Raw genomic sequence first — 13,178 nt, forward strand, 5'->3', positions numbered from 1 at the left:
CCAAACATGTGTTACTCCCCAAGCAACTTGCCTCATGACTCCTAGCCTTTGAACATGCTGTTACACCTGTCTAGTTGGCCCTCTCCACTTGTCCCACTTGAAGAACTCCTACTCATCCTTCAAAACCCTATTTATGTTACCCTTCCTCTGAGAAGCTTTTCCTCACTTGTAGGCTGAGACTCCAATCACAGATTCTGGACCCAGCGCTGTTGTGTTCTCTTTGGGTGCCCTGTGTCTGGGAGGGCACACAGAGCTCACAGTTTTCACAGCAGTATGGAAACAAGTAACAACTAAGAGAAAAAATATTAGCTCCAAACTGCAAAAGCTGCAGACCCAAAGTGAATACATTTCATTCTATGTCTACAAAACATCACATCTAATTTGTTGTTCAATCCAATATTCAAAAACCTCTTGGGGCATCTGGAAATAATTTACCAGGCAGATATTTCTCACTTCAGAAGAATTCTCAAATATGTCTGTTGATTGCAGACAAACCCGACTGAATCTTAAACCGAGAGTTAGTTGTGGTCAAATGATTTCCAAAACAAAATTGTAGAAAATTTTCAGTTCTTTTGAGTCAGCTTTATTGCAGGATAATTTACATGCAATAAAATTCACTATTTTAAAGTGAACATGCTGATAACATGTTACAAACGTCTGTAGTCATGCATATACCTGCCAGTAGGATTACAAGAGAGACTATTTTCAAAACCCCAAAGAAGTTCCCTTTCTGGCAATCACTTCCTTCTCCCCCTCTGCCCCTAGCAACCACGATCTTCCTTCTTTCATTACAAGCTTGCCTTTCCTAGAACCATGTCATGTAACTGGAATCATACGTCATGCAGTCTTCTGCATCTGGCTTCTTTCACTCAGAATGATACTCTGTCCCTCACCTAGGTTGTCACAACGGCCCGCATTTCATTTCTTTTTTTTCTTTCCTTCCTTTCTTTCCTTCTTCCCTCCCTCCCTCTCTCTCTTTCTATTAAATAATGACCCATTATTTAATAGATATTAATCTATTAATCTATTATATAATCTATTAATCTAAAATCTATTATATAATCTATTATATAATCTATTAATCTAAAATACAGTATTTTATCCAGGAGTCCTGGCCCCCATCTCCTCCTCTCTCAAACCCAGCAGTTGAGACCCCCAGCCCCTCCTCCCTCAGACCCAGGAGTCCAGACCGCCAGCCCCTCCTCCATCAGACCGGGAGTCTAGACCCCCAGCCCCCACTCCTCCCTCAGACCCTGGAGTCCAGAAACCCCCAGCCCCTCCTCCCTCAGACCCTGGAGTCCAGGCCCATAGCGCCTCCTCACTCAGACCAGGACTCTACGCCCTGAGCTCCTCCCTCAGGACCCCAGAGGTTTGGGAACCCCCAGGCTAGTAGGTCCCGGCTTCAGAGCCTCGAAATTCTCATATTCTCTGAGTCTATGAGGAACGTTACTATTGGCGGACACGCACTTTAGGTGGGAACAGGCCGATGTATTTGACATGCACACAGTAGAGTGCCACCTGCAAGCGGCCGCGCGGTATGCGGCGGAAGCAGCAGGACTCTCTATCGGCGCTGTACTAGCGGGACCGGAGCTCAGTGATAACACGGCGAACGTGACGTCATGGAACAGTGCGCAGGCTCGTCCCTCATGCCCCGCCCCCAGGCTGCGGCCACGCCCACGACTCCGGAAACTGCCATTTCCAGCTGCCCCGGCGCCGGGGCCCATCCTCATAGGCCCCCCGCTCCTGGCAGGCCCGCCCCCTGAAGCCCCGCCCCAAAATGCCCCTCCCCCTTCCGGAAGCCTAGGACCGAGCGGAGCTTGCCCTTCCCCACGTGGGTCGCCCGCTGCGCTAGTCTCTCTTCCGAACGACCCCGCGGCGCGTCTGCGGCGGGTGTGCGGCGGGCTCCGCGTCTGACCCCCGCTCCTGCCTGGCATGAACCGCTACCTCCTGCCGCTGTCCGTGCTAGGCACGGCGGTGGGTGGCGCGGTGCTTCTCCGGTGAGTGCGCGCTGCTGGTGGGCCGGTCGGTAGCCGTCAGGTGGAGGGCAGGCCGGGGAGAGGTCGCCTGGTGGTCGCCGGCTAGGACGGGCCCAGAGAGTGCGGGGCGGCAAGCCCAGGGAGGGCCTAGAGGGCAGGTCACGGCCCAAGGTCACCCCGAAGAAAGGGGCGGACCAGAGCGCCGCTAAACCTGGTCTAGTTGCTTCCGCCCTTGTCATTGATCAGTGAGTCCGTCCTGCAGACACGTATTGGGCAGTCCCCAGATGTCACCGGCGGCCCCGGTGCACGGAAGACGCGTGCCCCCCTCAGCTCTCGTTACCCGGAATCAGAGACGCAAACCCGATCGCCCACCTCTGAACGGAAGGATTGTACTGCATGGGATATATACGTAGTTCTTGTCTTTCCTAGGCTAATGCACTAAAAAAAACCCACAGAAGACCCAGCTACCCCATATTCTAGAGCAGCACCGTTCGGTAGAACTTTCTGCGCCGAGGGAAGTGTTTCACGTTTCTGCTGCCATTATGATAGCCATCACACAGGGCTACTGAGCGCTCAACGTATGGCTGGATTATGCTTATAGTTAACAATACTTACAGACTTGTTAAGAGGTGCAGCTCATGTGTTCTTACCACAATTAAAAAAAAAGAATTAGTAATAATATTATTACACTTACACAATACAGAAGATTGGCTGGGAGGCCTGAAAGTACTTGGAATATTGAAATACTTTTTTTTTTTTTTTAAAGGATATGAAGCATAGGCTGTAAATCTCTTTGAACAATTACCTTTGGGTTTGTCTGCGCTGTGATGAGGCTTCATGGTGAACTTGTTGCTCCCGATCTGATAAAGTCATTTCATGTAGTTGGGCCGACTCTTGTGATTTATAATTCATTACAGTGCGGCTCTGTGATATTAACTGGGTGTTTTTGAAAGTTCTAGAAAATGGAGATAATTCCTTTTTAAGTGGAAGCAATTTCCCTTTGTAATAAAATTCATCGGCTGCTGTTTAATTCATACCGTTGTCTTTCAGTTCTGATAAAGCTAAACATAGGAACAATAATAAAGTGACAGCATGCAACGGGCAGTGAAGGTTAGCTGAATGGCCTGGAGAAAAAGCATGGCTGGTTATTTTTAGTTAACTGAAATAAAAAATGAGCCCCAGGAGGCCGGCGGTTTCCATGCTGTACAGGGCCCTTCTGTCATGTGGCGGTGGCATTGTCTCCTTGGCCGGTCCCCTATCGGTGACATTTGCTTGTTTCCGGTATTTGGCCTCTGGGGAATGTGGGTAAAGGGTAAAAGCCCCCCAAAGATGTGCATGTCCTAGTGCTCAGAACCTGTGAAGATCTTCCCTTGCTTGTCACAGGGGACTTTGCGGGTGCCACTGAGTAAGGACCCTGAGACGGGGAGGTGGTCCTGGGTTATCCAGGTGCGGGCCCAGCACAATCACAGTGGTCCTTCAGAGTCAGTGACCTGAAGACACAGCGCTGCTGACTTTGGAGACAGAGGAGGAGGGGCCGTGAGCCAGGGAGTGTGGGTGCCCCTAGGAGCTGGAAAAGGCACGGGACCGGCTTCACCCCTAGAGCCTCCAGAAGGAGCACAGCCCTGCCAACACCCTGCCCTTATCCCAGGGAGGCCCGTCTTGGACTCCTCCCTGCAGACCCGGCTAAGCTTGTGGTTACTTGTTACAGCCGCCATGGGAAACCCATCCAGGGGTCTTTACAAAGCAATGATTGTCGCCTTGTGGGGCCTCCCCATACCTGGCTGTGCTGAGCCTTTGCCTGCAACACCACACTGGCCCCCGCAGAGTTACGAGATGTCCTTCCTGTCTTTCCGTTGGGGGAACACAAGCGCAGTGGCGTCATTCGCCCAAGATCATAACAGTCAGGAGCACGTACGGCGAGGTTGCACATGGACTGAAGTGACCACGTCGTTTCTTACCTGCAGAGACTACGTTGCGGGCGGGGCCTGTCCCAGCAAGGCCACCATTCCTGGGAAGACCGTCATCGTGACCGGCGCCAACACGGGCATCGGGAAGCAGACGGCCTTGGAGCTGGCCAGAAGAGGTGAGGTCCCGGGGGGCACCTGCTTTCTCTGTCCGAGGCTTGGGGTGTGAGGTCTGGGGCGGAGGGTTGGCTTTCCTGGGGGCGGTAAGGTTGTCTGATTGTTCTGGTGTCAAGTGGCAGAAACCAAACTCACGCCGGCTTAAGCCAGAAAAGCCCTGAAAGAGGTCAGGGAGACTTGGGGCCTCAGAGGAGGCTGTGGACACTCGGGGTTGCTGGTGTTGGTTTTTCCATCTGCATTGGCCGTGTGCTTACGTACTGTGGTTGACTCAGCGCTCAGGGCTGGGCTGGGGCCTGGGTCAGAGGTTGTGGATCAGAATCAGGGTTCAGGCTCTTCTAGGCTTACTGGTCAGGCGTTTTGTAGAAGGGCCCTTGATTTGGGTTCATTCAGTGTTTTTCTCATGGTCGGACTGGGTTATGAAGTCCATGGAGGAGGAGATATTGTTTCCAACGTTGGACTTAGTGGATTTCCTGTCGGGTCAGGCAGAAAAGAAGTCAAGGATTTAGCTTTGAGCAACTGGGAGACCAGACCTGCTGTTGGCTGGGGTGGGAAGGCTGTGGCAGGGCAGGTGTGAGGGCTGGGGGAGATCAGAAACTTTCTTTGGTGCTTGACGGGTTGGGGTGGCCCGGGGAACAGAGCGGCAGGGGGCCGTGATGGGTGGCACCCCCCTTACCACAGAGTTTCCCCAAGGAGGGGGCATGTGCTCCTCTGGGAGAGGGTGAGAAGTACAGTCGGGTGGATACCCCCACCCACTGCTGTCCTGAGGGCCCGGCAGCAACAAAGGATGAACAGATCCGGGGTCGGCTGGGTTCCCTTGTGGACCGTGGGAGGGCAGGGGGGGTGTAGAGGCGGCAGCTGGGCCCATGGTGGGCAGGCGAGCCACACGGATCCACGCGGTCAGCGTCGGGGTGTCCGTCCTCCTCCGATCCCTGCTTCTTCTCACTTCCCTAATTTTTTAAAGATTTTTTTATGGCTGTACTAAGATTCAACCCACACATCACACAATTCGCCCGTGTATAGTGTACACTCCGGGGGTGTTTAGTATATTCCCAGAGTTGGACGAACACTGCCAGTCCGTTTCGGAACACTTTCATCAAAATGACAGCTCGGTCCTCTTAGCGGTCATCCCAGTTCCTGCCACTCCCAGGGAACCATCCGTCTATGTCCCGTGGACGGGCCTGTTCTGGATATTTCCTATCCATGGAATCATACGCCACGTGTGCTTTTGTGACTGGCTGCTTCCAGCGGGCACGTTTGTGAGGTCCGGCCCCGTTGTAGCATGTGTCGTGTTCCTTTCCGCGGCCGAATAGATGCCAGGGTCTGGACGGGCCGCGCTGCGCTTCCCTGCTCAGCGGCTGATGGCCATTCGGGTGCTTTCCCCCCTCGGCTGCTGTGAATGGTGCCGCCGTGCGCTCGCGTGGACGCGCTCTTGTGCCGACAGTGTGTCATGTGTGTTTGCTGTCTGTGCCTGGGAGAGGACTTAAACGATACTTTTTTCCCTGTCCTGGGCTCGCAGGAGGCAACGTCATTCTGGCCTGTCGAGATATGGAGAAGTGTGAGGCAGCGGCAAAGGACATTCGCGGGGAGACCCTTAATCACCGCGTCAGGGCCCGGCACCTGGACTTGGCCTCCCTCAAGTCCGTCCGAGAGTTTGCAGCGAAGATCATTGAAGGTAGGGGGGAGGACGCCGGCCTTGGGGGCGAGGTCCTGGGCGGCCACAAGTCCTAGAGTGTGGCGCTGGTGTTTTGGGACAGGTGCACATCTCTGCGGGTGAAGATCGCACATTTTTATATCTCCTGACGTTGCCACATGAAAATAGTTTACATTTCAACTGTTTACATAAATCGAAAGAGTGCTATTTCTGGGTATGTGAACACTGTATGGAATTCCAGTATCAGCGTCCATAAATAAAGTTTTATTGGCACACAGTCATGCCCGCTACTTTATGTGTTATCTGGGGCCGCCTTAGTCCTGCAACAGCAGAGGCCGTATGGCCTGCAAAGCCAGAAATACCCAGTCCGGTCCTTTACAGGGAAAGTTTGCTCGGTGGGACCCCCGCTCTGCAGGAAGACGAACTCCGCGGCACTAGAGCCCACGGGACGCAGAGGCCCGCGCGAGGTCAGATGTGCAGGGAGCTGGCGGATGTGTTAGCCCGGGGAAGGCGGGCGGAGATGCTGACTCAGCCAGCGGTTCCTCAGGCCTCCCGGCCCTCGTGGCTGATGGGCGATGCCCTGATGCCCGGGACGCAGACAGGAGTCAGAGTCGGGCTCTGCGCCCGGTCCTGCGGGGCACGCCGTGGGGACGATGCCTCGTCGCTCAGGGTACCCGGCGCTCCCACTTCCTCTGCTGGGTGTTTCCTTTCGCAGATGCAGGCATTCGGCGGGTGTTTTTCTGCATTTTGTCACACGGGTGACTCGGTCATTTCGCTTCCCACCAGATGTTCTCAGAACTGGCTTGCGTCTTTATGTTTTCAAACAGGAATACCAGTTACAGGATTACATGCTCGGCAAATACCCACGGCGATAGAGCCACACGCCTCCCCGCCACTAGCTGCCAGCTGCTCTCCTCAGCTGTGCCCCTTTGTGTCCCTTTGGAGACGGTCTGAGCATTTATAAAGCAGGCAGGTGTTTATACCTCCCCCTGGCTTTTCTTTTCAGAGAGAGAGAGAGATTTCATGAGCGGAGGAGAAAGGAGCAGAGGGAGAGAGGGAACCCTAAGCTGACTCCACGCCCAGCGCGGCCCAACGTGGGGCTCAATCTCATGACCCTGAGATCATGACCTGAGCCGAAACCAAGAGTTCACTTCACCGACTGAGCCACCCCAGCGCCCCTCCCGTGGCTTTTTTATACACTTGGAGCCTGTCACACGTGCGATGCTGTGGTGCTTTTTTCCCCCCATCCTACCCAGCAAGTTCTAGTGTTACCCGTTTTTACAGAGGGGAAACTGAGTCACAGAGCAGCTGTGTGACTTGGCCAGGGTCATACAGCTGCTCAGGGTAGAGCCGGGGAATTTGAACTGTCATGGATCACTCCAGAGCGTGTGTTCCTGACAGCTATGCTACCCTCTCCACCCTCAAAGCCAAACAGACACTGTTTCCCAGGTGCTAGATAACTAGTTTGTTGTCCCCGCTGATCCTGAAAACCACTTTCAGAGTCTTACGGGTTCCACCGTGTGTCCTCAAAAGATGTGTTGGAGTCCTAACCCCCCAGGACTTCAGCACGACCCCTGATCTGCAGAGAGGGTCTGCCCAGAGCTGATTAAGCCCTAATCCAGTGGGAGATTACGACCAGACAGGCCCGAGGGAGAGACGGGGAGAGGGCGGCCAGTCACCTCTGAGCCCAGGAGAGCGCCCGGGGCAGATCCTCCCTCACGGTCCTGGGTCCTCGGAAGGAAAGAGCCCTGAGACACGTTGACCCCGGGCTTCCCGCCTCCAGAACCGGGTCACAGTCTGTTCAAGTGGCCCATCGTGTGATGCCTTGTCCGAGCAGCCCTTGCTAACTGATACAGGGAGGAAGGTGCTGTTATCCATCCCATTTTACAGACGAGCAAACGGAGGCTCAGGGAGGGACAGTCGCTTGTGCCTGTGACGTGGCAGGTCTGGAATCGGGTGCGGCACTGGCTGCTTGCCGAGCTGGGGTTCCCACGAGTAACCCCCCAGTTTGAGGCCCTGAGGCCCCTGCTGATGTGGCCTCTTTCCCTTTCCAGGAAAGGTCTCCAAGCCTTAGGTGGGGGTGTGTTTGTTTTATGGGGCCGGTGTTGCAAAGTACGGCACACTGGGTAGCTTCAGATGAGAATCTGTTCTCTTCGCAGTGGTGGAGGCCAGAGGTCCAAGGTCAAGGTGTCAGCCGGGTGGCACTCTTCCTGAGGCTGGGAGACCCCTTCCTGCCTCCATCAGCTTCTGGCGGTGGCTGTTGGTCCTTGGCGATCTCGGCTTATAGACGCCTCGCTGTAGTCTCTGCCTCTGTCTCCCCGGGGGTCTCAGCCTGCGTCCTACTGCATTAGGCCCACACCGTGACCTCCTCTTAACTGGATTACTTTTTGCAAAGACTCCTTCCAAAAACAGGTTGGACTCCCAGGCTCTGGGTGGACATACGTGTTTCAGGGACACTGTTCAGCCCAGGGCTGGGGGCATTCCCATGAACTGCGCTGGTGTTCCATGTGGGCCCGTGTGGGACTGACGTTTGCCCTCACCCCTGTCTTCCAGAGGAGGGCCAAGTACACATCCTGGTCAACAATGCGGCTGTGATGCGGTGCCCCCACTGGACCACCGAGGACGGCTTCGAGATGCAGTTTGGTGTTAACCACTTGGGTGAGGTCATGGGCTGAGGGCTGCGTGGTGTCTCGTGGGCCTGGGATGTGAGCGGGGTCCCCGGTGGGCCAGACACACGCTCTGGGAGGGCCGGAGCCGTCTTCGGCTCTCCAAGGCGGCTGGGCGGCCACCTGTGGGCCCCCTGGCGGCTCAGGGAGCTGCCTATTCATTGCTGGATGTTCTGTCAGTCCTTTGGCTCCTCCATCCATCTCTTGGCCTTTTGACCCTTTGTCTGTCCTCCAGTCTGTGTGTCTATCAGTTATTCTGTCTACCTGTTGTCACCCTCGATGTAACGGAGTTCTGTTAGTAAGGGCAAGGGGGGGTAGATATTGGGTGGGCTCCAATCACTGGATTAGGGCCCACCCTAATGACCTCAGTTTCACTGTAAAGATCCTCTCTCCAAATAAGGCCACATGCTGAGGTCCTGGAGGGTCATAAGGCACATTACTATCTTTCGTGTCCTATTGGCCGGGATGCAGTCACATGACCCGACGTTGCAGCAAGGGAGTCTGGGAAATGTAGTCTTTCACCGGGCAGTCCTGTGCATAGCCAAAAAGTCTGTGCTGAAGGAGACATGGGAGGCAGTCCGTCCCCCAGCTGACCTGATGGGGTTCTTGCAGGGCCTGACATCTGGGGCTGGGTCACTGTTTGCCGTGGGCCTGTCCTGTGCACTGTGGGATGTCCAGCAGCATCCCTGGCCGCCTCCCACTAGATGCCAGGAGCTCCCCCTTCTCTCTCTAGAGTTACGATGACCAAAACCTCTAGACATTGCCAGGTGTCCTTGGGGGGAGAGAACTGGCCGCTGTCGAGAGCCATGGGTCATTGGGAGGGTTGAAGAAGGTAATGTTCTCAGTAGGGTCCTAGGAGGATTCAGGGAAAACTGTCTTTGTTGTCCTTCATCCAGGTCACTTTCTTTTGACAAACTTGCTGCTGGACACACTGAAAGCCTCGGCCCCTTCACGGATCATCAACCTCTCGTCCTTGGCCCACGTTGCAGGGCACATAGACTTTGATGACTTGAACTGGGAGAAGAGGAAGTATGACACCAAAGCAGCGTATTGCCAGAGTAAGCTGGCCGTCATCCTCTTCACCAAGGAGCTGAGCCGGCGGCTGCAGGGTACGTGCGCGGTGAGCCTGCTGGCCTTCCTCTTCCTCTAGCTCCGGGCCGGGAACAGTCCTGCTGTGACCCTGGGCTGAGGGGCGGTCAAGCATCAGTCCCAGAACAGAGCAGGCAGACGTGTGACATACATACCACTGTGTGCACTGGTGCCTGAAGCAGACATCACTAATCAATCGCGGCACTCTTCCATGCCCATCCTGCCCAGGCATCCCATGGTGCTCTCGGCTAGTGGTTCTCAACCTCAGCAGCATCTGAAGGTGGTTGTGGCCGTTGCTTCTGGGGGTGGGGCCGGGGCGGGGGTTGCTATTGGCATCTAGCCGCTCCGTATCCTGCGGAGCACAGGATAAAGAATGATCCGACCTCGGCGCCCACTGAGCTGAAGGTGAAAGGTCTGCCCTTTGCCCTGCTCCTCGGAGAGCATGCGTGCGCCAGCCGCATCAGCGCAGCTGGGAGCTCGTCATAATCACAGCATCTCAGGCCCCGTCCCCGACCTACTGTTTCAGATTCCGTGGGTGGGGGGGCCCAGCGGTGTGGGTAGCTCAGGCCCTCTGGGTGATTTTGTACATACTCTCAGGTTTGGGGGGCTCTGCTCTGGGCAGTCAGGCAACGGAGCGGCTTTGCAAGGTGCACCCACGTGATCTGGAGGTTTCAGAGCAAGAGGGGTGATGTGGGTCCAAGGGTGGGACCCAGCACAGGACGGGGCAGCCCTAGAGCTGCGGGTGGCCCGTGTCAGCCTTCTAGGCGGGGAGTGAATTTGGCGTCTGCCCCTCCCCCCCGTCTCTCCTCTCCCCTCCTCTCCCCTTCTCTCCCCAGGCACGGGTGTGACTGTCAATGCTCTGCACCCCGGTGTGGCCAGGACAGAGCTGGGCAGGCACACGGGCATGCACAGCTCTGCCTTCTCCAGCTTCACACTCGGTAAGCCCCCTCCTGGCCTGCGGTCCCGTAGCTGAACCCCTGCCCTCACAGCTTGGGGCCTAGGACTCTCTTCCGTGGATTAGTCAGGGTTCTGCAGAGAAACGGAACTGATAGGATATCTGTAGATGCTTGGAGAGATTTGTCAGGCGGGACTGGCTCATGCATTAACGACGGCTGAGAAGCCCCATGATCTGCTGTCTGCCGGCTGGAGGCCTGGGAAAGCTGGTGGTGCAGTCCCAGTCCAAACGCTAAGGCCTGCAGACCAGGGGGGCGGGGGTGTAAGTCCCAGCCCGAAGGCCAGGGGCACTACCTGAGGGCAAGAGATGGGTGTTCCAGTCAAGCAGAGAGGGGGTTCGCCCTTCCTCCGCCTTTCTGTTCTGTGCTCACCCTCCACTAACAGCACGGCTGCCCACGTTGGTGAGGCCGGATCTCTATACTCAGTCTACTGTGCCAATCTCTTCTGGTCACATCCTCACGGACACACCTCGAAATAGTGCTTTACCGGCTTTCTGGGCATCCCTCAGCTCCATCAAGTTGACACAAAACTGACCGCATGCTCAAGAGACAATGGCAGCGGCTTGGCTCTGCCCCCTCCCCTGTATCTTCCAGGGTGCTGGGAAGGAGTCACTTCATGTGTCTCCAGCCTGCTGGCCTCAGAACGGCCCAGGGAAGCAGGCTAGATCCTGTTTGATGAGAAAACTGAGTCTCAGAGAAGGAGACCATGGAGTTGACTCCTGGTTGTGCTCAGGGTGACTCCAGCTTCACCCCAAACCAGCTGTGCCAGCCAGGGAAGCCACTTCACCTCTTGGGGCCTCAGTTTCCCTAACTACAAAGTGAGGGCGATGATACTGTCCTCCTCACAGTAGTTGGGAGGACGAGATGGGCCTTAAAAGGGCGAGCACAGGGCCCGACCAGCTTTAAGCTGAATGAATAATTAAGAACTTTAGGACTAGTATTTGTAATCCTATACGGGATAGGTGCCCGATATCAAGGAGCTTAAGCTGAGGCTGGCCCCAGAGGCATTTAATGAATACAAGTTATTTTAAAGCAAGATATGGGGGGGGGGGTAAGGACTCAGAGCTGACTGAGGAGGGAGAACTTCAGTTTGCCTGGGGAAAAGTCAGGGAGGCTTGCTGGGGGAGGCAGCTTTTGGGCTGGTCTCTGCATCTGGAGGGATTTGGCTGGGCGATGCCAGGGAAGGGAGCTTCTGGTGGAGGGAAGGCCTGGAGGGGGGCTGTGTGGGATTGCAGTCCCACATCTGGCCTCTGGGCCCTGAGGAACCCCGGGGATGGAGTAGGGCTTCTCGTGTCCTCCTCTGTGAACGTGTGCGGACTGAATGCTCTGTGGCTGATTGCAGGGCCCATCTTCTGGCTGCTGGTCAAGAGCCCCCAGCTGGCAGCGCAGCCCAGCACGTACCTGGCTGTGGCAGAGGAATTGGGGGGTGTTTCTGGGAAGTACTTCGATGGACTCAAAGAGAAGGCTCCAGCCCCTGAAGCTGAGGATGAGGAGGTAGCCCAGAGACTTTGGGCTGAAAGTGCCCGCCTGGTGGGCTTGGAAATGTCTGGTGGTTCCTCTGTGAGGGGGCAGCCCCTCCCCAAATAACCCCTGGGAGGCTGAGTACCAGGAGGAAGCCCCAAGACCAACCAAGGCTGGCTGCTCTGTCTGCAGCACTCTCTAGGTGGCAGTGTTGGCTAAGGAATGCTGCCTGCTATGCCCACACCGTCCTGTAGGGGTCACTAGCGGCCCTTTTCTCTATTCTCGGGCGCAGCGGACGCGACTGCAGATGCTGCGCAGGCCGACTGGTGCGGCGCGCCCCGCAGCCCGCAGGTGCACAGGGCCATCAGACACCTGCCTTGAGCGTGTAACGGAACTGCCGAGGGAGGAGTGCGCTCCCTCTGGCGTGGCCGTGTCAGGAGAGCCAGTGGTGGCCACGTTGCAGAACTCCGGCCGCTGGGAAAGTTGTCGGCCAGACACGGTGCCGTTCGTGGTACCCCGTGGGCCTGTGCCCACCCTCAGTCGCCTCTCTGAGCCTCGGTTTCTCCCGCTGTGAATGTGCGGAGTAACTTGACTACCTCACTGGACAGTGTGGCAATGAGTGAGTTCTCGCCTGGCTGGGTGAACGGCAGCTGCGTCCTTGCTGCTGAATGCTCACCTGCGTGTGCCATGCCCTGGCCGAGCCGCCGGGGACACCCCGAGGACAGGCCTTGTCATGCCAGCCCTGCTCGGGACAGCAAGGAGTGAACACCCAACCAGCTGTGCAGCTTAGGTGACCAAATCTGGGCTGGCACCTGGCTCCCGCATGGAATTGGGGGCGGCACCAAAAAGCTCGGTAATCAAGATACAAATATTTTAACATAAAAGAAACCGTAACATTTGAGATACTCGTGGAGGCCAGGGATGTTGCTCCGCGCCCTCTGGTCCCCAGAACAGCGGCAGTGGCCCTGCCCCAAATGCCGACATGCCGAGGGAGGGGAGTGCAGAAGGTGGGATTAAAGACGGCTCAGAGCTTTAAAATACAGCTAGTTTTCTTTCTGTTACTACGTCAGACCACAGCAGCCAAAGGACATGTCTGGGATGAACCAACTCAGGTGGGCACCTTCCAGCACGGACCCCAGTGATCCCCACCTCCCCGTCCACACCCTTTTACCCTCCAGCTGTGGGCTGGACTTAGCTACTCACTTAAGAAAAAGAAAATTATTTGAGAGAGAGAAAGTGAGTGAGCGAGCGAGAGAGAGCACAAGCCAGGGGGAGAGGCAAAGGGAGAAAGCAGGCTCCCC

General features: G+C 56.0%; 1 protein-coding gene across 1 annotated transcript; it reads left to right on the top strand.

Moving 5' to 3' along the window:
• The first annotated feature begins 1,783 nt into the window (after positions 1 to 1,783).
• Positions 1,784 to 12,915, top strand: RDH13 (retinol dehydrogenase 13). The gene is made up of 7 exons (XM_026488467.4): positions 1,784 to 1,997; positions 3,941 to 4,059; positions 5,574 to 5,729; positions 8,262 to 8,366; positions 9,271 to 9,483; positions 10,300 to 10,401; positions 11,759 to 12,915. The coding sequence occupies exons 1-7, from the start codon at positions 1,933 to 1,935 to the stop codon at positions 12,001 to 12,003; spliced, it is 1,005 nt and encodes a 334-aa protein (XP_026344252.1). The 5' UTR covers positions 1,784 to 1,932; the 3' UTR covers positions 12,004 to 12,915.
• The last annotated feature ends 263 nt before the right edge of the window (positions 12,916 to 13,178 follow it).

This window comes from Ursus arctos, unplaced genomic scaffold (assembly GCF_023065955.2).
Source record: "Ursus arctos isolate Adak ecotype North America unplaced genomic scaffold, UrsArc2.0 scaffold_19, whole genome shotgun sequence".
Lineage (NCBI taxonomy): Eukaryota > Metazoa > Chordata > Mammalia > Carnivora > Ursidae > Ursus > Ursus arctos.

Coding starts and splice junctions, on each gene's coding strand:
- RDH13 (XM_026488467.4), top strand. CDS start 1,933: ATGAACCGCTACCTCCTGCCGCTGTCCGTGCTAGGCACGGCGGTGGGT. Junction 5,730..8,261: donor TGCAGCGAAGATCATTGAAG/GTAGGGGGGAGG, acceptor CCTGTCTTCCAG/AGGAGGGCCAAGTACACATC. Junction 9,484..10,299: donor GCTGAGCCGGCGGCTGCAGG/GTACGTGCGCGG, acceptor TTCTCTCCCCAG/GCACGGGTGTGACTGTCAAT.